Source organism: Strongylocentrotus purpuratus, unplaced genomic scaffold (assembly GCF_000002235.5).
Source record: "Strongylocentrotus purpuratus isolate Spur 01 unplaced genomic scaffold, Spur_5.0 spur5_scaffold_1, whole genome shotgun sequence".
Classification (NCBI taxonomy): Eukaryota; Metazoa; Echinodermata; class Echinoidea; order Camarodonta; family Strongylocentrotidae; genus Strongylocentrotus; species Strongylocentrotus purpuratus.
Window position 1 is genome coordinate 11,538,073 of NW_022145594.1, and position 25,223 is coordinate 11,563,295.

Consider the following 25,223-nt stretch of genomic DNA (forward strand, 5'->3'; position numbering starts at 1 on the left):
CAGGCAATGCATCGGTCATCTCAGACTGCACCTGTCCCGCGGTGAACTACACCGGCAACAGATGTCCACCTGGTACCTACTGCCCAGCAGGGGCATCCAGACCTATCGACTGCGATCCGGGCTACTACTGTGGAGACTATGAGCTGGACACTCCTTCCGGTAAGAGACAGGATAGATTGTTGCTTTGGTGATGGTGGTGTGGTGGTGGTAGTGATGATGATGGTGGTGGTGGTGGTAATGTTGACGTCATTGGTGTTGGAGTTGATGGGAAGGGGAGGGGATCGGATGATGATGATGATGATCATCATCATCATAGTGGTGGTGGAGATGAGGATGACAAAGTCTGTAATGGTCACAGTGATGATGGGTGTGATGACAATGATGGATTTAATGAGGTGAAGAAAAGGAAAAATTAGTTAATTGTTAATAAAAAACTAGTGCACACATGTGATCATTGTTTGTGGAATCGTCCCAATCGATCACCTCATTTTACAAATATCAACTTCCATGAGCTTGTCGCTTTAAGTCGATCCCCACAGAATATTGTAATCATACTTCTATCTTCTCCTCCTCAGCACCATGCAGTGCAGGCTTCTACTGCCCGGGGGGCAACGACAATGCTGAACCAGAGGGCTTTGATTGTCTAGCTGGCCACTACTGTGAGATGGGCTCAGCCTATCCTACCCCGTGCTCCAATGGAACGTTCTCAAACACCACAGGCAACACAGAGCCAGCCAATTGCGAGTCTTGCACACCAGGTGAGTGGAGTAGTCCACTTTTTTTAGGGTTGTTTGAAACATCACATGTACATACTCCTGTTGCTGTGAATTTACAGATGCATGTCTTTCATTAAGATCCATACAGAAAGCATTTCAAAATTGTTCTAAATCTGCTCGTATATTCTTTTGTTAGTAAAAAAACAGCTTATTCAAAATCAGATTAAAAACAAATTGAAAGGACCTTCCTGTCCTCCTTATGCCACTATTGAAAGGAAACACATACAGTGTACCGGTACACGTATGGCCCTCTACTGAAAATTGACAAGGATTGACAAGGATGTTTACTATAATGATAAAATCATATACATGCTTACACGTGTATGCATGTCTTTTGAGCTTTAAGTATCGCAACTCTTTACAATACATTATGGGACGTTCATGTGTATTTAGTCCTTTTTCCCCCCTTCTAATTCTTTTAAAACAATACACACATACATCTCTTTGCCTCTAAAGGATCCTACTGCGCCGGTGAGAGTCTGCCTGTACCCTCAGGTCTGTGCTACGCCGGCTTCTACTGTCCTGGCGGTCAAGCAACCAAGACCCCCGTCCATTTCACATGTCCAGCTGGCTTCTCTTGTCCAGTCGGAAGCACTGCTCCCCAGCTTTGTGTCAGAGGTATGTGTCATTTCTTTGTTTGATTTTAGTTTATCTAAAATAAGTGACTTTGACGGCATTAATATTCAGAGCTAGTTTGGCATGAATCCTGAATCTTGATTAAACGTCATGAGTGTAAGCTTCGTGAACATGTATTATCATTTTGTGTTCAGGTTGTCTGTTTTGTGATGTATAGAGTACCGGTATTAATGTAAAATGTAGATAATTACTGAAAAAAAGATACATGTTTTGATGCATACAATTCGGTAGAAAGAGATAGTTGTGTTTGTAAAAAACACAGATTTCATCTTGGATGTTTTCTCTTATGATGCATACACCGTAGCCTAGATTGTCCATAAAGTTATGATTAAAAAAAATGGGTTAATAACTTGTAATCTAATAATTAGGAATTACTATCTGCACTAGTTTGGCCAGGAGGGATTAGACGTCACTACATGGTCACTGACAGGTGGTTATCTCATCAAATAAGCTCTCAATTAACATAAGAAAAAGGGGACCATGGGGGACCAACGGTCACCACTTAGGCATTGTTTACTATATAGAGGGCGCAAGTAGCTTTAAGTACTACAGTGAAGCTTTAAGTATTAGTGGATTTTATTGTTTATGAAAAGAAAAGTAGTCGTTATTGGCAACCCCATAAATTTGTGTTCTCTCTCTCTATCTCTCTCTTTCTCCCTCGTAGGTACATACCAGTCATCCGAGGGTCAGGGCGCCTGCGACCTTTGCCCCGAGGGGTCATACTGTGACCCCTATGAGCTCAATAACGTGACGGGCGTGATTGTACCCCAGGATTGTATCATGGGACATTACTGTCCGAACGGAACAGAATACGCAGAGCAGAACAAGTGTCCTCCGGGCACGTACTCCAATCAGACAAACCTCGCCAGTGTGGGTAAGTTCTGGAAGTATTCCTCTTTAACTTAAGATCCACAAAGGGGTTAAAAGCTCATTAGAGGAATTTGTAACTACCGGTAGTTTTGGTGCCTTGCTACCTTGCAGGAAAGTTGGACTGATTGTATTTTGCTAATTACTGTTTGCAGTATCAGGAGTATTGAAACTGTGTAGGTGAAGCTGTTTGAATACAATCTTTCTTTATAGGGCATTTTATCTTTTCTCTCTTAAGCAACCTTTATTGACAGGTTTATTTATGAGGAGAAATTAATTCCACTACATAATACTGTATTTAACAAAAGCTTTCTGTTTAATATAATTAAAAACAATTTTGATTGTATTGAAATGCGAGGGTTTATCATTCTAACAATGACCTCTATAGACAGGCTCTACCATTTTAATAAGGATGATAGATTACTTTCCCAAAGTGTACGAGTGTGCGAGTGTACCCAATGTGTATGTTTATAAACAAGTTTGACTGTATTGAAATAAGAGGTTTTTCACTCTAATAATGACCTGCTCGACCATTTTAATAAGGATGATAGATTTCTTTCCCAAAATCCTCCTCTAATCATTCTCATCCTCTCTCTCTCTCTATGTTAGGCGAGTGTACTGATTGTGATGCAGGCTGGTACTGCGACGAGGCCGGTCTGCAGGCGCCCAAGGCAGAGTGCCAGGCAGGTTTCTACTGCACCCTAGGGTCAAGCGAGCCCGCCCCCGAGGACGGGGTCACGGGAGATATCTGCCCCATAGGGATGTTCTGCGTCCAGGGATCCGTCACAGGTAAGGGCTTATTGCTATTTGGTCTACAACCAGGGGCATGTTTCACAAAGCCTTTTTTAATGACAAATGACAAAAATCAGTGACAAGTCTTCTGGTAACCAATCAGAAGCAAGGATTTCAGTAGCTTATAACAAAAACTGTCATTTTACTGATGACAAGTTTTGTGAAACACCCCCCAGTTCGTCAACTATCCAATTGGTCTAATCCCATGGTACATCATACTTCCTGAATTCCTCAATTTAACCCTGAACACAACACTACATTTAACCCTCAACTCAACTTTCCTCCAAATCAAAACTCAAGCCCTACCCCTGTATCATTGATCAAACGTGGCTGGAAAAAAAATGGCCCGGTTTGTGCTAAGAAGTTCTTCTCGATTCACCGCACAATCCCAATTAAGCCGTCACCTTATGAATGATGAGGCAAAACAATGAATGATAAACATGTGATAATGATCTTGAAACTTTCTGTAACACTTTATTTAAAAGCATTTGATATAGAATTTTAGACTAATATCAAACTTCTTTTATAAACAGGTGAGAACTGTCCAAAGGGTCGCTATGGCAACCAGACCGGTCTGCGTACAGCCGGAGAATGTCCTCTTTGCGATCCAGGCTCCTACTGCCCCACCGTTGGCCAGTCCGAACCCTTTGAGGGATGCCTGGCTGGATTCTACTGTGAGCTTGGCTCTGACCGCTCTAACCCGACCAACGGTACAGGGTACCTGTGTCCGATGGGCCGCTACTGTCCCGTGGGCACTCCTGTACCCATCCAGTGTCCAATGGGGACTTACAACCCTGAAGAAGGTCTGTAGAATGATGTTTTGATGTTCCTATTTTTCCAAACCAGAAAAGGCTCTGTTATGTGCAAAATGATACATGTAAATTTGTACAGTGCGTCCCAGAAAAAACGAAACTGAAAATTATTGATGTTTTATCATAACTTAACCACAATTGTAATTAATAAATGACACTTATTTGTAAAGCTTAGATCCTCCTCTTTCAGTTGATGCTACTCATATGATGCATATTTCACGCATGATTGATTAAAATTAATTTGAAGAGAGGGAACCAAAAAGTCATTTGGCAGACAGTATCTGAATTTCAAAGTGAAAATCACATTTCTAGAAAATTCAGTTTCTGCCCTTTCATATGACACCTGAATAAGGAAAAACGAGCTAACAATAACAAAGTTCATTTCAGTAATTTACATTTCCATAATTTTATTAAACAAATTTGTTTTCACTAGCTGCCTGCCGCAAACGGAAGGGTACTGTTTTATTTCTACAACCTATTTATTATTATATGTAGTTTTATTTTTACAGAGTAGAATTGTCAGCTACACAACTGCTTTCCACAAGCCTTATTAATTAAGTTATTTTTCTATTTGATACAGGCAAAGATACCATTGAAGATTGTGTAGGCTGTGATCCAGGCTTCTATTGCCAGTACGAGGGACAGTCCAACATCACCGGCACCTGTATTGAAGGCTACTACTGCATGGGAAACGCCTCTATCCCCAACCCGCAAGGTAGTATTTCTATGTTGTAGTCATGGTGGGGGTGGTGATCATGGTGTTGATGGCTGTGGTGGTAGTGGTGGTGGTGATGATGATGATGATGATGGTGGTGTTGGTAATGATAGTGATGATGATGGTGATGATGATGGTGATGATGATGATGGTGATATTGATGATGGTGATGATAATGATGATGGTGATGATGATGATGATGGTGATGATGATGGTGATGAGTATAATGGTGATGGTAATGGTGGTGGTGGTGGTGGTGATGATGATGAAGGTGGTGAGTATGATGGTGATGGTAATGGTGGTGGTGGTGGTGATAATTGTTGTGGTGATGATAGTGATGGTGCTGATTACGGTGGTGTTGGTGATAACAATAACTATTAATATAAAAAATGTCCATTCCCTCTTTTTCTTTCTAAAGATCAAGTGACCGGTGACATCTGTCCGATCGGTCACTACTGTCCAGAGGGCACCGGCTATCCCCTGCCCTGTAACAATGCCACCTACATGAACGACACAGGAGCATCAGAGTGCTTGGTCTGTCCAGAGGGCTTCATGTGCGTTCGAGGGACGGAGCCTGATCCCTGCCCAGCTGGCTACTACTGCCCCATGGGAACTGGATACGACGTACAGCCATGCCCGCAAGGTAAAAATACCTTAGACATTAAGAGAGCCTGTGCGTATGTGGTGGTGATGTTGGTGGTGTTGATGGTGATGATGATTGTGATGGTAATGGTAGTGATGGTGATTTGACTCCTTTGGTTTGAAAGTCATCCAGTGTATGTTGCATGTATGCCATGTTTATTATTTTATGTACATGTAGACATACATGCGAGCATGTAAGAAAAAAAAACCTCTTGACGTTCCTGCATAACCCTTTGAAGATTCCCCCAAAAATATGTTTTTGCTCAATCAGAGTTTGCAATTTTTATATTTGTCTTTTTAAATTGTTTACCTCTGGTAATGAATGTTTTTACACCATAATTCAATGTGACCACTAGTTTGGAAAACATTTTATCCAAACTAACAGGAATAATGAATATATTTCACACAAGTATGTACATGTCTGTCATTTATACCAAAAGATAAATAAATAAATTAAAGGTGTATAGACCTCCTTTTTTTCGTTCTGTTTGCAGTACTTTTTTTCAGTAAGATTATGTTTGTTAGATTTTTTCAACGTTAGTTGAAGATATCTTTTAAATCCTTGATTGCATTTTGTTAACTTCTTAAAAGATACAAAGTTTATTTTTTTTTCTTCAAATTTGACTATTAAACCCAAACTGTGTTGCCAATTTGATAATTTTGCTGTTTCCAGGTACATACGGAGCTGGTACTGGGTTAGCGGAGGTGGGTGAGTGCACTGATTGTCCTGGCGGATATTACTGTGAGAGCCCAGGCCAAGATTCAACGACCGACGAATGCGACCCGGGATTCTTCTGTACTCTAGGTAAGGTCAAAGGTCATATACTGCTGTGAGATTAGAGCCATAGTGAGCTTTTTTTCCTGCATTTGTTGCAGAAGTGATGAAATTGCTGAAAGAAAAAAAAAGAAGAAGCTGCATCTGGATTGTTCTTGTGAAATAAACAAAACATGATTGATTAGATTCTTTGAAATGTTTTATGCAAGTGCACATTTAAGCATTTACAGGCAGCAGAACTAAATAGTATCTCTTAGTTTTTGTCTTTACACAAGCATGAAAATAGTGTTTACAGGAGGCTTGATATACCTTTGTTCCCTCATTGGAAATTAAGTATAGAAAAATTGCAATTATAGTATTCATATCAGTGAATAAATCAGTGAAGAAATAATAGTTTTGATTATTTTCAAATAATTTCAATGTATTGATTTTTGTCACATTTCATTATTTTAAAGGTAATACAAAGTTTCAGGAAATTTTGAAAATTTGGCGGATAGTGATTCTTTACAATTTTCATATATTTGGATGCCCCTGTGGATGTATTATAAGCACTAGAAAATTTAGCCTCTAAAACACTTCTGCTACCGGTGCTCCCGGTAATTTTTGATTAATTTCAAATAGCGCCTATGGACGTACAATGATAGCTGTGACCATGAAATTCTCAGAATATGTAGTTGCGATATATAATTTCCAAACGGGAATAGCTAATTGGTCGATTTTAGTCAAGAAACATTGTTTTATAGCTTAATTAATATCTTGACCTTGAGAGGGAGCTAAACATCATAACGAGTTTATTATTTACAATTTCATAACTTTATACTCGATTTCAACCGTGATAACGATCACTGAATATTGTAGGATCACATATGCTTCCAATATCTTCATTTGAACCAAATTCATGACCCCATACCAAAACTTTGTATTACCTTTAACTAATTGTTCTCTCTTGAAACAGGTGTGAACGTACGAGCTCCTAATGGGCAGAATAATACCGGGGTCGGAGGTCATTGCTACGCAGGTCACGAGTGTCCGACGGGAACAGCTTCTCCTGTCCCATGTCTGGCTGGGTTCTACAGCGGCTACACGCAGAGAGCTAGCTGTGATGTTTGCCCACCAGGTAACAAAACTGACGGGGTGGTGGTGGTGGTGGTGGTGGGGGTGGTGGTGGTGGTGATGATGATGATGATGGTGAAGGTGGTGATGAAGATGATGATGATGATGATGATCGTAGTGTTTAGTGGTGGTATTACTAATGCCAATGTCTGGCTGGGTTCTATAGCAGCGACACTCAGAGAGCTAGCTGTGATGCTTGCCGACCAGGTAACAAAACTGATCGGGAGGTGGTGGGGTGGTGATGATGGTGATGATGATAGTGATGATGATGATGGTGATAGTGATGATGGTGGTGGTGGTGATGATGGTGATGATGGTGATGATGATGATGATGGTTATGATGATGGTGATGATGATGATGATGATGGTGATGATGATGATGACGATGATGGTGATGATGGTGTTGATGATGATGGTGATGATGATGATTATGGTGATGATGATGATGATGGTGATGATGATGATGGTGATGATGATGATGACAGTAATGTTGATGATGGTAATGTTGCTTATAATGATTTTCATTCATGTTGGTAAATTGTTGGTAGTGGTGCTTTCATTGAAAATAGGTTCTAGAATGCCTGCAATAAAAAAATAGTGAAAGTACACCACATCACTCATCAGGTTCCTATAAAAAAAAAGGAATAATACATGTCTAAGATACATGTACATGTGTGCATACCTTCTAGTGCGTACAAAGGTAAGATGTGATGCACTGGTAAGGTTTCATGCTCAACTTTTAACACATTTTGTCTCACCTTTCCTTCAGGCTATTACTGTGAGAATGCCACTGTTGTACCTCTGGAATGTCCAGTCGGTCACTACTGTCCAGACGGAACCGATTACAGTGACCAGTACCCTTGCCCAGCCGGAACATATAACAATGTCACAGGTATTATACAAGTACACAAATTTCTGCCATATTCAATTTTTTTCTCTTTTCAATAACATTTGGCCCAGTTTTTCCCTAAAGCTAGATAATATCAAAATTTGTACATAGAATCATGAAAGCTTTAGAAGGTAAAAAGACAGCACAACAACAACAAATTCAACTCACCGGGAGACATTTTTCCACAGCGCTATACAATGTATTTTCTATTCTTGACTCTGTACATGTATGCTACAGATACAACATGATGTATATCGCTCATAAGTATGTTATTACACTGAAACTATTATAGAAATGTGAATATTGCTTAAGGGTAATAATAGGCAAATGGTCTCTAGGTACAGATTTCTTTCATGCCTGTTGTAAAGTTGATCACCAGGGGACTGACAGCTTTAAGTCCTCTTCGAGATACTTTGTAAGGAGGATTAATGCCTTAATACCAAAGGGCACTAGTGCATCGAAGTGGTGGTTTTGAACCCGGGACCTCCCGGTTATGAGACCACTGCTTTACCCCTGAGCCATTGCGCCTCACTCAACCTGGAGACCAGCCCTTGATTGGCTCCACCACAGTCTCAAGTATTAATTCAAGTTGCTCTAAATTCTTTAAATATTGTTATGCTATTTTCTTGTTTTGTTGTGTTAATCAGATATTGTATTTAAATTGTTATATGTGTTTTAAGGGGAAATGGAAATGAAATGAAATGAAAAAACACCTTGTATTGTAACCTTCTGTTCATTTCTGCCTTAAAACAGGTCAAATGAATCTGACAGACTGCATGTTCTGCCCACCTGGCATGTACTGTGAAGGAACAGGCTTAGACTACCCCAGCGGTTGGTGCGACGAAGGGTTCTTCTGCACAGGAGGCTCCTATGCCAAGAGACCATTCAACGTAGGCGTTCTAGTCAACAACAGGTATGTAATAATAATAATAATAGCTCACATTTATAATGCGCCTAATAATTTGTTTCTAGACGCAGTACATATTATTACCCCGGTCATCGGATTCAGGCTCACCCGCTCAAAATGTATGCACATTCTCCACTCCATGGGGAAGATTCCGGCCAGTCGCCATTTTACAAGCACCACTTGCTCATTCAACCACATTAACCTTTGCATCCTACTGAGTACCCATTTAACACTTGGGTGGAGAGTGGCAAATGTAGATTAAGTCATGGCAAAGGACATTAGTGCTGTGTCGGGGATTGAACCATGACCTTCAATTTTTAAGTCAAGTGCTTAAACCCCATGACTACAGTAGGTGTTTTTGAAAGGCCTATTTTAACATTAGGTGGAGGAAATAGACCACCGCAGCAAAATTTATTTTATATAACACAGATTGACGAGATCGTATAGAAGCCTTTGTGCAGAGTTTTTGTTGCTGTTGTTTGTTTTGTTTTGTATTTACCCAAGGAATGTATCATTGTGTATCATTTTCGAACTCTTTCCCATTTTCATTGAGTGATACACTCATACATGTAAAAGTCCCCTTACATGTAACTGTGTAATGACAAAAAAAGTTCCTCCTAAAGAACAAATATCTGTTTTTGAATGAGTTCAAGTATTTATTTACTATTATTACCAATGCAAGTTACGCTGTAAATGCATATCACGTACGGTATGTGTATACTGTTTACACATAAAACATATGATGAAATATGTGATAATAATAATACTTATATTGAGTTTGAAACTGTATAACAAGTTATCATCCTCTTCTCTTTCTCTCTAGCTACCAGTATCCAGATGATACCTGTCACCCACAGTTTGACTGCGTATGTCCAGACTACAGCAACAGCACTGGCGGACTCTGTGGGCCAGGGTACTACTGCCCTCGAGGGTCACCGAGTCCTCTGAACTGTCCTGCAGGAATGTACTGCGAGACACCCGGGCTGGCTGAACCTACTGGTAAATCTTCAGTCATTTTATTCCCTTTCTTGTTCCGGTAAGAAACACCTTATTAACAGCATGAAATGAAGACCACCATTGTTTATCATCGAAGAGAAAATGTTGGCTAATATCAAGTTGATTTTCTCACTGCAACCACACCAGCTTCAAAATAGGTTACATACATGAACATTTCAAAGCGTTGTAAAGGAAGTTTGAATACTGTATTGGTACGAGCTTTAAGCAAACTTTGATTGTAGCTTCCATTTTTCTTTAAAACCTGTCTGCACTAGGTTGGCCAGGGGGATTAGACCTCACTGCAAGGTCTCTGACAGGTGGTTATCTCATCAAATCAGCTCTCAATTAACATAAGGAAAAGAGGATGATGGGGGTCCATTGGTCACCGATTATGCATTGTTTTCTATATAGAGGGAGCAAGTAGCTACAAGTAGTATAGTGGGCCTTTAAATCACATATGCTACAGATTCTGTATATTTTACACTGTAGATTAATTTAACCTTTGAACCCTGTACCGTACCCTTACAGGTAACTGCTCTGCTGGGTCTTACTGCAACCACACAAGCTTTGAGCCTGATCAGCATGCCTGTCCTCCAGGCTACTACTGCCCCGTTGGGACGGGTGTACCGTTCGCCTGCCCCGCTGGTACGTACAGCAACACCTCGGGCAACGTGGAGCTGGGTGACTGCCTCAACTGCACATCCGGAGAGTACTGTGAAGGTAGGATCATAATTTTGTTTGATTGAGAGATAATAATTATATAATATTGGATGGCTTTGAGTGTGATACAAGAATATATTGCTCGAGCTATGACAATATTGGACGAGTCAAAGATGAGTCTAATATTGTCTTAATAGCGAGAGCAATATATTCTTGTATCCCACAAAAACATAGCCATACAATATTGTTATTATTATCTGTATTAGTCTGGCTTTATACAAAATAACAACATTTGACTTACCTCTGTAAATATGTTTTTGTGTCATATTGATATGATATCGATATCGATAGTTGAAGATCCCGGATGACTGAGCAATACAAAAACAATATTGGTCGGTCATCCGGGTACTGCGCTAAAGATATTGAATACTCTGATTTATGTACCACGTGAGATCAATCGATGGATGGATGGATGGGTGTTTATCAGAGAGAAGCAAGCGTCACCCACCTTCTAAATTCTCTTAAGTGGAACTCCCTCCAAGACAGACGCGAAGCTCACCGTCTAAGCTGTTTCCACAAAATGTCACATGGCCAGCTGGACATAGATGCCCGAACCCACATTAAACCTAAACCAGATCGTAGCAGACGCGGGCACTCAAGTCAGTTTGAAATACCATTAGCCAGATTGGATGTATACAAGAACTCATTCTTTCCTCGCACACCCGGAGCATGGAATAATCTCGATCCGACCTTAGTATCCCTGACTGACTCAGCAAAGTTTAAAGTAGCACTCCTTCCGAAATAAGTCCACTCTCTGCCACCACGACCTCCAGTTTAAATTCCACTAGGAATCTTTTGGAGGAACAACAACCAAGTACCAAGTTATGTCTAGGCAGGGTTTTCTGCATACTTTCATGAGTGATGACAGAGAAAACAGGAAAGCTGAGAATTAATAACCCATTGACTACTGAACTCTCTTAATCCTGTAACTCCAATCCGTACAGGTGAAGGCAATGCCGAACCGGACAATGACTGCGATCCCGGCTACTTCTGTCCCGGCGGCCAAACCTCGTCCAACCCGGTTGGTCTGGAGTGTCCGGAGGGTCACTACTGCCCTGGGGGATCACATGACCCAATCCTGTGTGAGAATGGAACGTACCAGGCCAACACGAAACAGCCTTCTTGTGACCAGTGTCCGGGCGGATACTATTGCGATCCAACAGAATGTGAGTTTGCATCTCATTGTTTTATGCAGATTGTTTTAAAGGGAACCATTATCTAATATTGTTTGTTTTTTTTCCTTCAAAAAGGAAACAATGCACTTCAATACACCCATAATGCAAGGATTTTGTATTGGGAGAGGGGCGGTCAGATCGTGCAAGCTTTGCATGTGTCCCGGTAGGGGGGCTGGAGGTTCCTGGGCTGTCCCACTCAAAGTGCATAAGCTTTAGCATCTGTTCAAAACAAGGTCCCAATGAAATTTCCACCTATAAATTCCAGTCTATAAATATAATTGCTGTTTAGATACTCTTTGTTTTTTTTAGTTTTGGTCTGAAAGCTCAAATTTTTCATTTTTCATATTCATGCCCCCCAAAATTAGATTAAATTAATTTAAAAAAAAACACACCAGCAACACAAACTAATACCTGTCATTATGATATACAGCTGGACCAGTCATCACCCCTGTGACTTGCCCTAGGGGGTACTTCTGCCCCCCTGGCACTGGATTATCCACTACTAATGCCTGCCCAGAGGGTACTTTTGGTGACAGCGATGGTTACGATGAACTGGAAGACTGTGTACAGTGCACGGCAGGCTCGTACTGTGAGGAGCCGGCGTTATCCACACCGACCGGGGAATGCTACGCAGGGTTCTATTGCACTAGCGGGGCATCCAGCCCAACGCCATACGATGACATGGTACGTTGCATTTTATTTTCATCTTCATCCATTAAATTCTAAATCCAATGATTAGAGGAGGTGCCATGACTCTGTTGTAGAGCAGTGGTCTTGTAACCAAGAGGTTCCAGGTTCGAAATCAAGCCAATTCGCGTGTACCTTTTGGTATAAGCCTCTTGGATAGGACTTAAGTCGCCGGCCCCCTGGTTGCTTACTTACAAGTATATGCATGCTTTCTTAGCAATCAGGTAAAACAATCATGAAACAGATTCCCTCTACGTGGGCAAGTGATAGGTATTTGATAATTCTGTGTTCCTTACATGAATAGGTCCTTGTATAATGAAAGTAAGGCCATGATAAACATTAAAATCGCAGGGTATACTAAAAATTCCCTTACATTGAAGAATTTGTAAATGCAGATCTTGTCAGTGTAGTCCCACACATCAATTCTCATGTGAGAATATTTTTTTCAATCAAACTATGCTTCTCCAAATCTCCAAATCTCAGGTCGATTCTGACAACAGTTCATTCACCGGCAATGATATCTGCCCCAAGGGGTACTTCCGCACAAACGGGACTGACTACCAGGAATTCCCTTACGTTAAAGAATTTGTAAATGTAGATCTTGTCAGTGTAGTCCCACACATCAACTTTCATGTGAGCATTTCCTTGTTAATCAAATATTTCCAGGTCGATGCTGACAACAGTTCATTCACCGGCAATGATGTCTGCCCCAAGGGTTACTACTGCACCAACGGGACCGACTACCCTGAGCCCTGCCCGCCTGGGACATTCTCAAACAACGTTCGGGTGACTGAGGAGGAGGACTGCGATCCGTGTCCCGCTGGAAAATACTGTAATCTTCAAGCTTTCATCAGGGTTAATGAGGCGCCGGACTGCGATGATGGGTAAGATTTGACCTCGTCATGTATTTATAAATAGGTGTCGTGTTCGAGTGGATACGTCGACGGAATGTCGATCGCAAGGTCTGCAGTTCAAATCCCGCCTTGGCACTAATGTCCTTTGGCAAGACATTGATCTACATTTGCCACACTCAACCCAGGTGATGTAAATGGGTACCTGGCAGGAATTAATTCCTTGAAATGCGGCAGCTAGGCTAAAGCCAGGAGCGTCACAATGTGACGGATATGTGCGCTATTAAGAAGCCACCATTATTATTATATACTCATTGATAACAGTGATTTGAAAGTTCTGTTATCACATCCAAAAGGGAAATTTACCTGTAACACTTCCAATGTCTAGAGTTCAGACATCTTCTCAGACGTGAATTGGCACACTGAAGTCAGCCGCCAATTTTCTAATCGCCAGTACTTGTTGTTTTGGTGATTACTTCGTCATATAACAGTGTTTTTGACTGATGTTAAAAACGCAAGTGTTTCAAATTGATTTTACTTGTACATGTACACTGCAACTTTGCACATTTTAAATTTTTAATATAGACAATTGTATACCAAATTGAGTACTTCAACGTGTATCGAATGCGCATACAAAGAGCTATCCTGTGAACTTTTTTATGAACTCCATAGTTCAAAAGAGATAACACTTCAGAGAGATCGAGTCAAGAGGTTATACATGTATGAACATTGAACTTTTTAACACATATAATTTACTCGTAGATTGCAAATATTTTGTAAATTGCCCACATTGGCTGTTTTCAATGTAAGAAACTTTTGGAAGTTGCACTTTGATTCACTTGTTTTCAGGCAAATACCTGTAGTAACATTAATTAATCTTTACTTTCACTTATCTGCAAAATTGTTATGCATGGAAATCGTAAAGTTTAACAGTACAACAATTAATTTTTTGGTTATTCCCCCTAACAGCTACGTCTGTACAGGTGGAAGTACAACCGGTTCCCCCTCCAGCGACAGCGGGATGGGCTACCCTTGCCCGGCCGGTCACTACTGCCCCTCGGGGGTGACCAGTGAGCTGGGTTGCCCCATAGGAACGTATCAACCTGATGAAGGCCAGGCTAACTGTACCACCTGTCCCGACGGTCTGATGTGCTTGTACACCAATATGACCATGCCAGAGCCGTGTAAATCAGGTACGAAGAGTTATAATCACTATCGAGACAGGGCTTTTTTTCTTTTTCAAATTGGCAACACTGGTGTGTTTTTTAAATTTTTATTGCCCCATTAGGTTATAGTAGTAGTTAAATTCTTTATTTGAATAATCTTAAACAGACACTGTATTAACAAGATTTAACCTGTTGACTACTGGATTATCTAATTTCCATAGACTTAACACAGGGACCACCAGGTTCCAGTAAGCAATGGGTTAACAAATGAAGTTTGAGTTTCTTCTTTCATAAATTGGCAGCACTGGTATTTTTTTTTTTAATTGCCCCATTATTCTAAAATAGTCCTGTTTCTGAATCGAATATTCTGAGAAACTGTTAACAAGTTCTAAAATTGAGCTTTTACAATAATAAATATGAAAAGTTATGAAAATAGACATGTTTTTACTCCATGTATGCATTTGATTAATCATGCAGTTGCACATCATAATCTTTGCAAACATTTTCGAATTGATGCTCAATTTCAATTAAAGAAACAATTTGTTATTTAAAGAAATAATACTTGGATATTTGGATTTTGAACATTGGAGAAAGATTAAACGCCAATTTCTTTTTTAGGGATTATTGATGAATATAATAATTGTTCCCACATGTACAAGCATTATTATAATTGATGTTGAAATTACTATCATTACATAAATATTCTTTCTTTCCTCTAGGTCACTACTGTGTCTTTGGTGAGCAGCTGCCCATCCCTTGTCCTCCTGGCCGATTTAACAACATCACTGGTATCAGCTCAGAGGAGGAGTGTCCATACTGTGTGTCTGGGCAGTACTGCGCTGGCTATGGTAACGTCTGGCCTACAGGTACGTTTGTTAAATTGCATGTTTTACAGTAGTCCCAGTTCTCAGTTCAGTTCATGTTATTCAAAACCACACAAAGCATGACATACCGGTAATAATAATAATATTAGCTAGTTCTTATACAGTGCGTCCCAGAAAAAACGAAACCGAGAAGTATCGATGTTTTATCATAACTTAATTACAACCATAATTAATGAATGATATATATTTGGAAAGCTTAGAGTCTCCTCTTTCATTTGATGCTACTCACGTGATGCATATTTCACGCATGAGTGATTAAAATTAATTTGAAGGAAGGGAAACAAAAAGTAATTTGGCGGGCGGTATCTGAATTTCAAAGAAAAATTCATATTTCTAGAAAGTTCATTTTCTGCTCTTTCATATGATACCTCAATCAAGAAAAATGAGCCAGGAATAACAAAGTTCTGTTTGCTTAAAGTAGCCCTTACATTTTCATAATTTTAACAAACAAATTCGTTTTCATTGGGTGCCTGCCGTAGCAAAAAGCAGATTTGACAACAGACTTCACTCCGTTTCGTTGACAATCAGCCATGCATGAAGACTCTCGTCTACGGCTGATTGTCAACGAAACGGAGTTAAGTCTTTTGTTAATTTCGTTTATTGATACGGCAGGCAGCCAGTGAAAACGAATTTGTTTAATAAAATTATGGAAATGCAAGCACTACTTTAAACAAACAGAACTTTGTCATTCCTCGCTCATTTTTCCTGATTGAGGTGTCATATGAAAGGGCAGAACCTCAACTTTCTAGAAATGTGAATTTTTCTTCGAAATTCAGATACCGCCCGCCAAATGTCTTTTTGGTTTCCTTCCTTCAAATTGCTTTTAATCACTCATGCGTGAAATATGCATTATTTGAGTAGCATCACATGAAAGAGGAGACTCTAAGCTTTCCAAATATGTATCATTCATTAATTATAGTTGTGATTAAGTTATGATAGAACATCGATACTTCTCGGTTTCGTTTTTTCTGGGACGCACTGTATAGCGCTGTTCTCAAAGAACTCAAAGCGCTTTACAGATATATATATTATTACCCCGGTCATGGGATTCAGGCTTACCTGCACACTGTTACAATCTGTTACATAAAAAAGAGACTGGTAATAGTACATCAATCAACATATTCTAACTTGATTACATGAATGGTTTTAGGACCCCTTTAGAACCTTTCTTTAAACCAACAAAACTTTATATCAAGAGGGAAAATTATAAAAATCCTGTTCTTTTCAATTAATTTAATCCACGGGACATTGTTCAGGACATCTTCCCACACCGTGACCCATTGTATCATGAAAATTATGCTAAAAATCGATGTTCTTATAGTTGAAATGACAGGCTTCATTTTGGACACTTGTCATATTACACATGTGCATGCACATATACATGTTTGGGTACATACCTTTGCTCTCTCTATGACTATATTGAGGGGTCACAAAGACGTAACTCCGTTTTGGCCATTTTGAGAAAAAGTGTTTCATGTGTCACTGAGCACTTGGGCCTTAATGAGTTAAGTCTATGTTTCACTAGCCATTGACTTCTATGGGTGTTGGATGGAGTTAAATCTTGTGTTTCCTGGAAAGCCCCCATTTTTCTGAACATTTTGATATCAAATTCTCATTTTGGCAAAACATGGAGTTACGTCTTTGTGTCACTGAACCCTCGATATATTGTACATTATCGTGATATGTCAAATTGTCATCAATTATCTTTGCACCAACAGGACCATGCACTGCAGGTTACCACTGCCAGGGTGGAGCTGTGGATCAGGTCCCAACGGCCACCTCAGAGTTTTCTGAGAACGGACTTTGTCCCGTCGGCCATTACTGCGACGAGGGCACACCCGCTCCTGAGCAGTGCCCTTCAGGAACCATCCGGTATACCGAGGGTGCGGCGGGCGTCGACGACTGCCTGCCCTGCCCTGGTGGCTTCTACTGCGATACTCCGGGCAAGACCAACGCAACGGCAGAATGCACGGCCGGATTCTACTGCCCGGCCAACGAGACCATCACTGCCCCGACCCCGCAGGAATTCCTGTGTCCAGTCGGTCACTACTGTCCCGAGGGTAGTCCAGCCCCTGTACCCTGTGGGGTTGGTAACTACCAGCCGGACATGGGAAGGGATTCTTGCATTGCTTGCCAGGCCGGGTACTACTGCCAGAGCTCTCTGTTCCCGGATCCGAAGCCGTGCCCAGCTTATAACTATTGTCCAGCAGGTATGTAACAAACACTTCACATTTCAGCTCAACTCTCTGCCACACAGATATTTATCATGGGATAGATATACAGTCAAACCTGCTTTAGTGACCATCTGTCTACAAAGACCACATTTTTTGTTTCCCTTGAATTTGGTTTTTCATTGAAACATGTACTACTTGTACTTCTACGACGATACTCAGCAGGATCCATAAGTCAGGATGTATAGTGCCGAGGAATAAACTAAAGGAACCTGTCTACAAAGACCACTTTTTGTGTTTCCCTTGGGTGGTCGCTATATACAGGTTTGACTGTACCAAAGAATTCAGGATTATTTAACTGTTCCCAGCATAAGATTAATCCATATTGGTTTAAAAAGGTTGCCATAGAGCTAATCAAGACCAGATATCTGTCATTTTGAAAAGTCATTGCACAAATCAATCAGCGCCTACTGTTTTTGTGCAAAAGTGCATGTGTGACAAACGTGGTATTGTGCAGAGAGGCCGGAGAAAGCATCCAAAGTGTTGTTGTTGTTGTTTTTATTTCCGAAATCAGATAAAAATATTATCCATAGTAATATATACAAAATGAAATATTTATACATTTTCATAGACAAAAATTCGGTGGAAAGCCCAATTCAGCAGTGTTTATAGAACACTACTGTTCTTCCTTGGGTCCTTACACTACAATATTAAAATAAAATCGACATAAAGCAGAATAGAAACAAAACATAAATACATGTTTTTTTAAATACAAAAGTAACACAAATTTAAAAAATAATAGTGTTAACTTGCATCAGTGCAAGGTATTAGCATTTAGGGTAGGGTCAGAGTCACGGTCCTGGGTGGGATAACGGTGCTTGTGTGGTTCGTCTTTCTCAGTTGTGCCTGCATTTCTATTCAGGAGTTGCCAATTTAAGGGCAGTTGATTAAAATAACTATTCTTCTCTCAAGCCGTTCGCTAATTCATTATTCTTTTTGCCATTACTTTACATGTCTCTTTACTTTGGATTTTATACTGCGTATAAATCCTGTCTTTTTTTTCTTTTTTATGTTTCTTGGATAAACCTAAATTTTTACCTGAATTAATGTAGTTATTTCTCTTTCACCGTCTCATAATTTGAACAGTTTATTAGCTTGATAGTAGATTTGAATACACAATTTATTCGTCTGTTTTTTTTTTACAGCTACACAGACACCGATCCCTTGCCCTGATGGAACTTTCACGTATCCGAACGACACAGGCTTGCAATCAGAGTATGAGTGCTTGCCCTGTCTTGCTGGGCAGTACTGCCGGTAGGTCAAGTGTTTGGTTTAGCTTGGTTGTTTGTTTGCCTTGTGTTAATGTTTGACCATTAGATTGATTAGTTAGTTAAATGATGACAAAATATTGGTAATTCACTAATTATTGATTGCTATCATCAGACCATTGTGGTTGTCAGTTTAAGTGTAAAGTTCTTCGGCAATTTTGAAGGGCGAAAAAGCCAAAACTAACAAGAAAAGGCCATGATTAAAGGTAATCGTATTGTGTTCATGGCTGAATGCAATGTGGCCTCTTGATATTTTGTGAAAGAACATTCAAACCAGTTTATCAAGGTCACAAAACAAAAACAAAAAGTGGCCACTATAGAGAGGTAATCTTCCTAGACATCCTACTCATATTTCTTCATCAATGGAGACAAAACAATGACTTTAGTAAACATAGGGGGGGCCATTCCTTGAAGTCCTCATTAGTCTAACTTCTCGGACACGCCACTGACACATGGGGTAAAGAATTAAAGCAAGCTACCTATTTAGCAACTGGGTCGAGAGTGGCAGATTAATGTCTTGCCAGAACATCAGCTGCGACGGAACTTTAACCATAAACCATGTGATCCATGTGATCTACAGTCCAATCTGGCATCCACTAGACCACGACACCTCTACTACATTAAAGCCCATCTGTACTAGTGTACAGGAGTGATTAGACCACCCTGCAAGGTCACCGGACAGGTGGTTATCTCATCAAATCAGCTCTCAATTAACATAAGAAAAAAAGGATCATGGGGGACCAATGGTCACCGATTAGGCATTGTTGTATAGAGGACGCAAGTAGCTTTAAGTAGTGCAGTGGGGCTTTAATAGCTAAATAACTTTGACCTTTGACCTTTGACCTTCGACCCTCTTCCATCCCTGTACAGAGGAGGCCAGCTCCAGGGTGACTGCTCCCAGGGGTACCTGTGCTTGAGTACCAGCTCAGAGTATACACCCAACGGGACCTTCCCCTCCTTGTACGACGTCGACAAGACCCAGTGCGAGGCCAACACCACCTGTGCCGGTCCCTGCCCCCTCAGCCACTACTGCCCTGAGGGAACAACAGATGCGATCCCCTGCAGGAACTTCACCTATAGGGCCGATTACTTTGGGAGTGTGGAGGAAGACTGCTATCCCTGTGTTGCTGGGAGCTACTGTCTTGAAGGTAGGAGGATTGGTGCAAAGAAACTAGTCCATTCAAAATATTATAGTCCATTCCACACACACACACACACAACAAAGATTTGATGTGTGCACGGTATCTTGTTGTCACCTTACTACTGAATACTTCAGTAGTGTGGAGGAAGACTGTTATCCCTGTGTTGCTGAGAGCTACTGTGTTGAAGGTAGGAGGATTGGTGCAAAGAAACTAGTCCATTCCAACACACACTCACACAAAAGCAACCTTGAGGCAAGAATAGACTACTAAATACAAGTAATACTAATGAAACCAAATAATGAATATGATAATTAGAATGGTGAGAAGCAATAAAGACATGAATAAATGAATTATTAATTTAATGAGTATGAAACCCTAAAATTCACTTCTGTTCTGGTTTATTACCCCTTTTGGTTAGATATTGTTAGGATAACATGCATCTTCCATTAAAAAAGGCCAACCTGAAAAATCTTGTGCACCATCGCCAATGGATTTGACAAAGATTTGATGTGAGAAAGTTTTGTTGTTGTCACCTTATGTATTCAGTCCTTTTGATAGGACTCAAAAGCCATAGGATCCTGATAGCTGTCATTTGTTCATTGAAATACAGTACAATATACATGTGACTCTCAATCATTGAGTTATTAATGTAAATATGTGTTGAAATTATGGAAATAAAAACCTTGCTTGAGGATAAGAGGGAAAAAAATACATGTGACACAAGCTTTGCTAATCGCTATTTTAGTTTTTTTTAATTGTTTGATGACTGGATGAATTCACAACATCATAATAACTCATTTCTTTACTTCTCACGCAGGCGACCCTACCCTCTACCCATGCCCCCTGGGCCACTACTGCCTGGAGGGGCTCGCACCCATCGTGTGCCCTCTCTATCATTATCGAGACGTTGAGGGAGCTCCGAGCATGCAGGACTGCTTCAACTGTGAGCCTGGCTACTTCTGTAACGAAACAGGTAAAATGCCATGTCCTATTCTGTCACAAGAAAAATAGACTAACGAGTTGAAATTTCATCCTTTTTTGTTGTTTAAAAGACACAAAATTTGTTTCCTAGCATCTGGTGAATTCTTCTTAATTCTTCTGAATTTGTCCTTAGACTAATGGACACCATATTTCATCCTCTTGAAAAAGCAGCATATAAATCCAATGAATATTTATTGTTTTTCTTAATGAATTAGTTGTATGATAATTGATAAATTTTCTAGATTGATAAACTCCATTCAAATGGTCATTTTTACTCATCATCTCCACAGATTTTTTTTTTTTTAATCCTAGATTTTTTTTGGATTTTTTTTGTTGATTTTTTTTTATAGATTTCTGCTTACATTTTTTTCAGAAACCAATTTTGTGTCAGATAATCATGTAAATATACATCATACTGCATGTTTAAATGCTTTAAAAGTACTACCAAGACTGCATACTAGTTGAAACAGTGAGAAGCAAGAGCTCTTATTCCTCTGAAAGAATCACATGGTGTAACCCTGAAAACTTTACCTACAAATCGGTATCTCCACCATGAACAGTATTGTTGATACTTCACCTATGTACAGTACATGGGGGGGGGGGGGGGGGGGGGTTCACAAAGATCGTAAGTTGAACTTATCTCTAAGTTGGACTTAACAATTACCGGTATGGAAAGCATCTATGGAAAATTTTTGTTAAACGTTATTTTAAAAGGCATAAAATGTTGATTCAAATCTTCATAGTTTCTATTATCAAGAAGATTTCATGTTCTTGATGTGGAATTTATAAAAAGTCTAAAATACTTAAATTTTTGCTTTTTAATATATTTTATTGTAAGGCTACAAATGGCTCTCCATAATTTTTAAGTCCAACTTAGAGTCAAGTTCGACTTAAGATCTTTGTGAAACACCCCATGGTCTTCTATGGTCCTCTTAACTATCCATTTTTTTATTGTCCAGGAATGACTAACTACACCTACTACCCATGCCCCGTTGGTCACTACTGTGAGGAAGCCACGACTGAACCAGAGCCATGCACCGGAGGACGCATGAGCACCACCGAGGCTCGCGTCAGCAACGAAGACTGCCCTCTATGTACGCCGGGATACTACTGTCCCAACGATACTATCAACGTCCATGGCATACCGTGTCGACCAACGTATGAGTGCCCTGAAGGTTAGACCAAAGTTTAATTGATTGTCATTATTCCTCTTTAGGTTTCATAGAATACCCTTGAATGAAATTAGCTGTTTTGTTTTGTTGGGTGTTTTTGTTTGGTATAATTTGAAATGACTGATTATTGGATTTTCCCCTTTTTTTCGTCATATTTTGTCCCTTTTTATCACTAAAGAGCACACTGTACTTGTACTAAAGCCATGTATCATTACCAGTCATTAATAATTTTCTGTAGCAAATCTCATGTTTGAAAGATCTATTCGATGATATATGTAGTAACAAGTTAATATGATCATGTCTGGAGGACATTCTGCAGTGATGTTCTTGCGTACCTTAGCTACGCAGGGCCAGCTAGTTAAGTATTCACCATGCACAATACCTGGAGTTCCTAGTGTTGTGCAGGGTAAATAGATAATAAGCTAGCCCTGTGCAGCTACATGTAGGTGGGCACATACATTAATGTTGAAGGGTGTCAGATGGTCATAATCCTATGTGTCTTTAAGTGTAATCATTCTTATAAAGTGGAAAGAATTAACTTTTTTCCCTATCTATATACATTTTGTATCTGTGTTTCTTATATTTCACCCTCTCTGCTTTCTGTATTTCCCACTTAGGAGCTGCAATTGAAGTGACATGCCGAGGAGGATACTACTGCGAAGGAGTGACTGGGCAACCCCCTATCTGTCCAGGAGGCTATTACTGCCCCATCGGATCATTTGCACCAACCATGTAAGCCCCCTCCCCCCTTTACTCTAGTTGTAGAACTTGTACCCTTAGGACTATTTTTGACACAAACCAAATCCCCAACTTCGACCCTTGACAAAACATTGTACCTACTCCTACTTTCTTATTTCTCAAATATGTATAGTGTCAACTTTTTTTTGTATCACTGCCTTTGATCCTCGGGAAAAGGTACCATTAAAAAGCAATTATAATTTATATTTTTGATAAATCATTATTATTCATTACTTATTATTAATTCATTATTTATATAATTATTACTGTTATCATTATCATTATTATTATTATTGTTATCATAATTATTTTTTCTAGGTGTTTCTACCCGAAATACTGTCCAGAGGGTACTGAAGTACCCCTTGCGTGTCCCCTAGGCTACAAGGCAGTCAATCATAACGAACTACGTAGCGACGATGCAGGATCTTGCCGTATCTGCCCTGCGGGTACCTATGGCAACCACACGGAGCGTTTCTACTGCGCTGACTGCCCCGAGGGATACTACTGCCCCGAAGGTAATGAGATCTGGATTGCGGTTGAAAAATTGTGATACTTGTTTAGAGCTGCTAACCAGTCTTATTTTTGAGGAATTATTCCTACAAATAACATCTTTGGAGAGTGCCAGAATGGTGTTAAGTCTTTGTTCAATGACATGGTTTGGTTTGATGGTTTGTATTACCTGACTGCTATTAAAGCATGTCTATGCATGTAAGGAAGCAACCAGGGAACTGACGGCTTAATTGATATAAGGAAGGTTTTTTCCTAACAATGCATGTATATTCACAAGTTCTCAGTTAATGGTTCTTCCACGTAAAGCCTTGAAGGGAAAACAGACATCACTCTGGCGGTTCAAGTAAAACAAGTTTTGTCCAATATCTACTCCAGGTACTGGCAACCCTCAAGACTACCCGTGCGAAGAAGGCTACTACTGCCCGGCCAATTCCTCGGCACCGACACCCTGCCCACCGGGAACGTTCGGAAACCAGGTCCAAGCGTACAGCGAAGATCAGTGCGTGGACTGCCCCACCAACACCTATAACAACTTGGGTGCTCAGATAGCCTGTAGGCCATGTGGAAGTGCCTCAAGTGCTGAACCAGGTATGGCATTGGGCTTGGAGGGCTTGTTCACAAGTATAGGAAGTTCTACAATTTGAAAATGCCCATAGTGTATTAAAAACAAGGATTGTCTTGGTTTAAGTACAAGTCGATTAGATTCTTGAAACTGTCATAAGTCTAAGTTCGTGCCATAGAAAAGTGTAATATAGAATGGACACACGTATCAGTGGGAGGTTCAGGTAATAGACATATGACAGTTTTGAAAAATTTTCCCGTGGCCTTTTACAATAATTAAATATTCTTCCATAAATGTGGTTGACCGAAATACATAGCTGCCAACCATTCTAACGTTGCAGTAGGGATTCCTATTTTTCTGCCTTCAAACCTGTGGTATGCAACCTCTATTCCTCTTTGTTTCTTGAAAACATCTTTATATAAGCATTTATTTACACTATATTCATCATTTTGGCTTCGGAGATACCTAAATTTCACTGTGGAAGGTTTAAAAAGTATGTAAATACGAAAGAAAATTGGGTGAAATTTGAGATCTATAATTATTCCTTACAACCTTTGATTCCCAGGAAGCGCCATGTGCACCTGCAATGGCCTCTACCGATCCTTCCAGATCCTTGATGGATCCTGCGAATGCCAGTCGGGTTACGTCTTCTACGACGAGACCGATCAGGAACAGCAGGAGGGCAACGGCGACGGTGACTGCCAGCCGAGGGTCGACACCCGGTGCGAGCTCTCGCAGACCCGTGATGCGAGCACCCGCGAGTGTGTGGACCCGGCAGAGGCGGACTGTTCGGTGGCGTGTACTCTTGGTAGCGGTGGAACGTACAACGTAGATCTTGGAAAGTACGTTATCTTGCATTTGTTTTCCATGTATACTATTTATATGTACTGTTGAAGTCTAAAGCCTCCTTCTTGCAGGATGTAGTAAAAGACATTGAAAAGCCATCAGGGCAAAATCGAATCTTTTCTTGAGTGAATGATTGACAAATGGTTGAGAAAAACGTAGCTGCATGCAAGAAAGGCCAATACTTATCTACGTAGAGATGCAACCGAAGTAAACTGGGCTTTTGTTAATTTATTTTGCTGCTATGTTTTTTTTTTCTTCATTTTTTAAATAACTTTTAAAGGGAGGGGGGTGTTCATATCATGATATGTAAAAGAGACTGAAGCTTGAGTTAATTTTCAATTTAGTTTATTCGAAAGAAGGCAACAACAAA

General features: G+C 40.2%; 1 protein-coding gene across 1 annotated transcript in view; it reads left to right on the forward strand.

Moving 5' to 3' along the window:
- The window catches only part of LOC578280, a 47,070-nt gene that overhangs the window by 630 nt on the left and 21,217 nt on the right, over nt 1–25,223 (forward strand). Inside the window, exons 2-29 of the mRNA XM_030977685.1 lie at nt 4–159; nt 576–758; nt 1,233–1,394; nt 2,077–2,286; nt 2,889–3,068; nt 3,605–3,874; nt 4,464–4,598; nt 5,017–5,241; nt 5,914–6,045; nt 6,971–7,132; nt 7,898–8,020; nt 8,771–8,930; nt 9,748–9,923; nt 10,449–10,640; nt 11,585–11,806; nt 12,246–12,499; nt 13,169–13,386; nt 14,323–14,546; nt 15,239–15,385; nt 17,122–17,613; nt 18,780–18,888; nt 19,773–20,050; nt 20,862–21,017; nt 21,985–22,200; nt 22,815–22,929; nt 23,254–23,450; nt 23,821–24,033; nt 24,573–24,849. Coding sequence (XP_030833545.1) covers nt 4–159; nt 576–758; nt 1,233–1,394; nt 2,077–2,286; nt 2,889–3,068; nt 3,605–3,874; nt 4,464–4,598; nt 5,017–5,241; nt 5,914–6,045; nt 6,971–7,132; nt 7,898–8,020; nt 8,771–8,930; nt 9,748–9,923; nt 10,449–10,640; nt 11,585–11,806; nt 12,246–12,499; nt 13,169–13,386; nt 14,323–14,546; nt 15,239–15,385; nt 17,122–17,613; nt 18,780–18,888; nt 19,773–20,050; nt 20,862–21,017; nt 21,985–22,200; nt 22,815–22,929; nt 23,254–23,450; nt 23,821–24,033; nt 24,573–24,849 — 5,584 coding nt within the window. The remainder of the gene's footprint in view (nt 1–3; nt 160–575; nt 759–1,232; nt 1,395–2,076; nt 2,287–2,888; nt 3,069–3,604; nt 3,875–4,463; nt 4,599–5,016; nt 5,242–5,913; nt 6,046–6,970; nt 7,133–7,897; nt 8,021–8,770; nt 8,931–9,747; nt 9,924–10,448; nt 10,641–11,584; nt 11,807–12,245; nt 12,500–13,168; nt 13,387–14,322; nt 14,547–15,238; nt 15,386–17,121; nt 17,614–18,779; nt 18,889–19,772; nt 20,051–20,861; nt 21,018–21,984; nt 22,201–22,814; nt 22,930–23,253; nt 23,451–23,820; nt 24,034–24,572; nt 24,850–25,223) is intronic.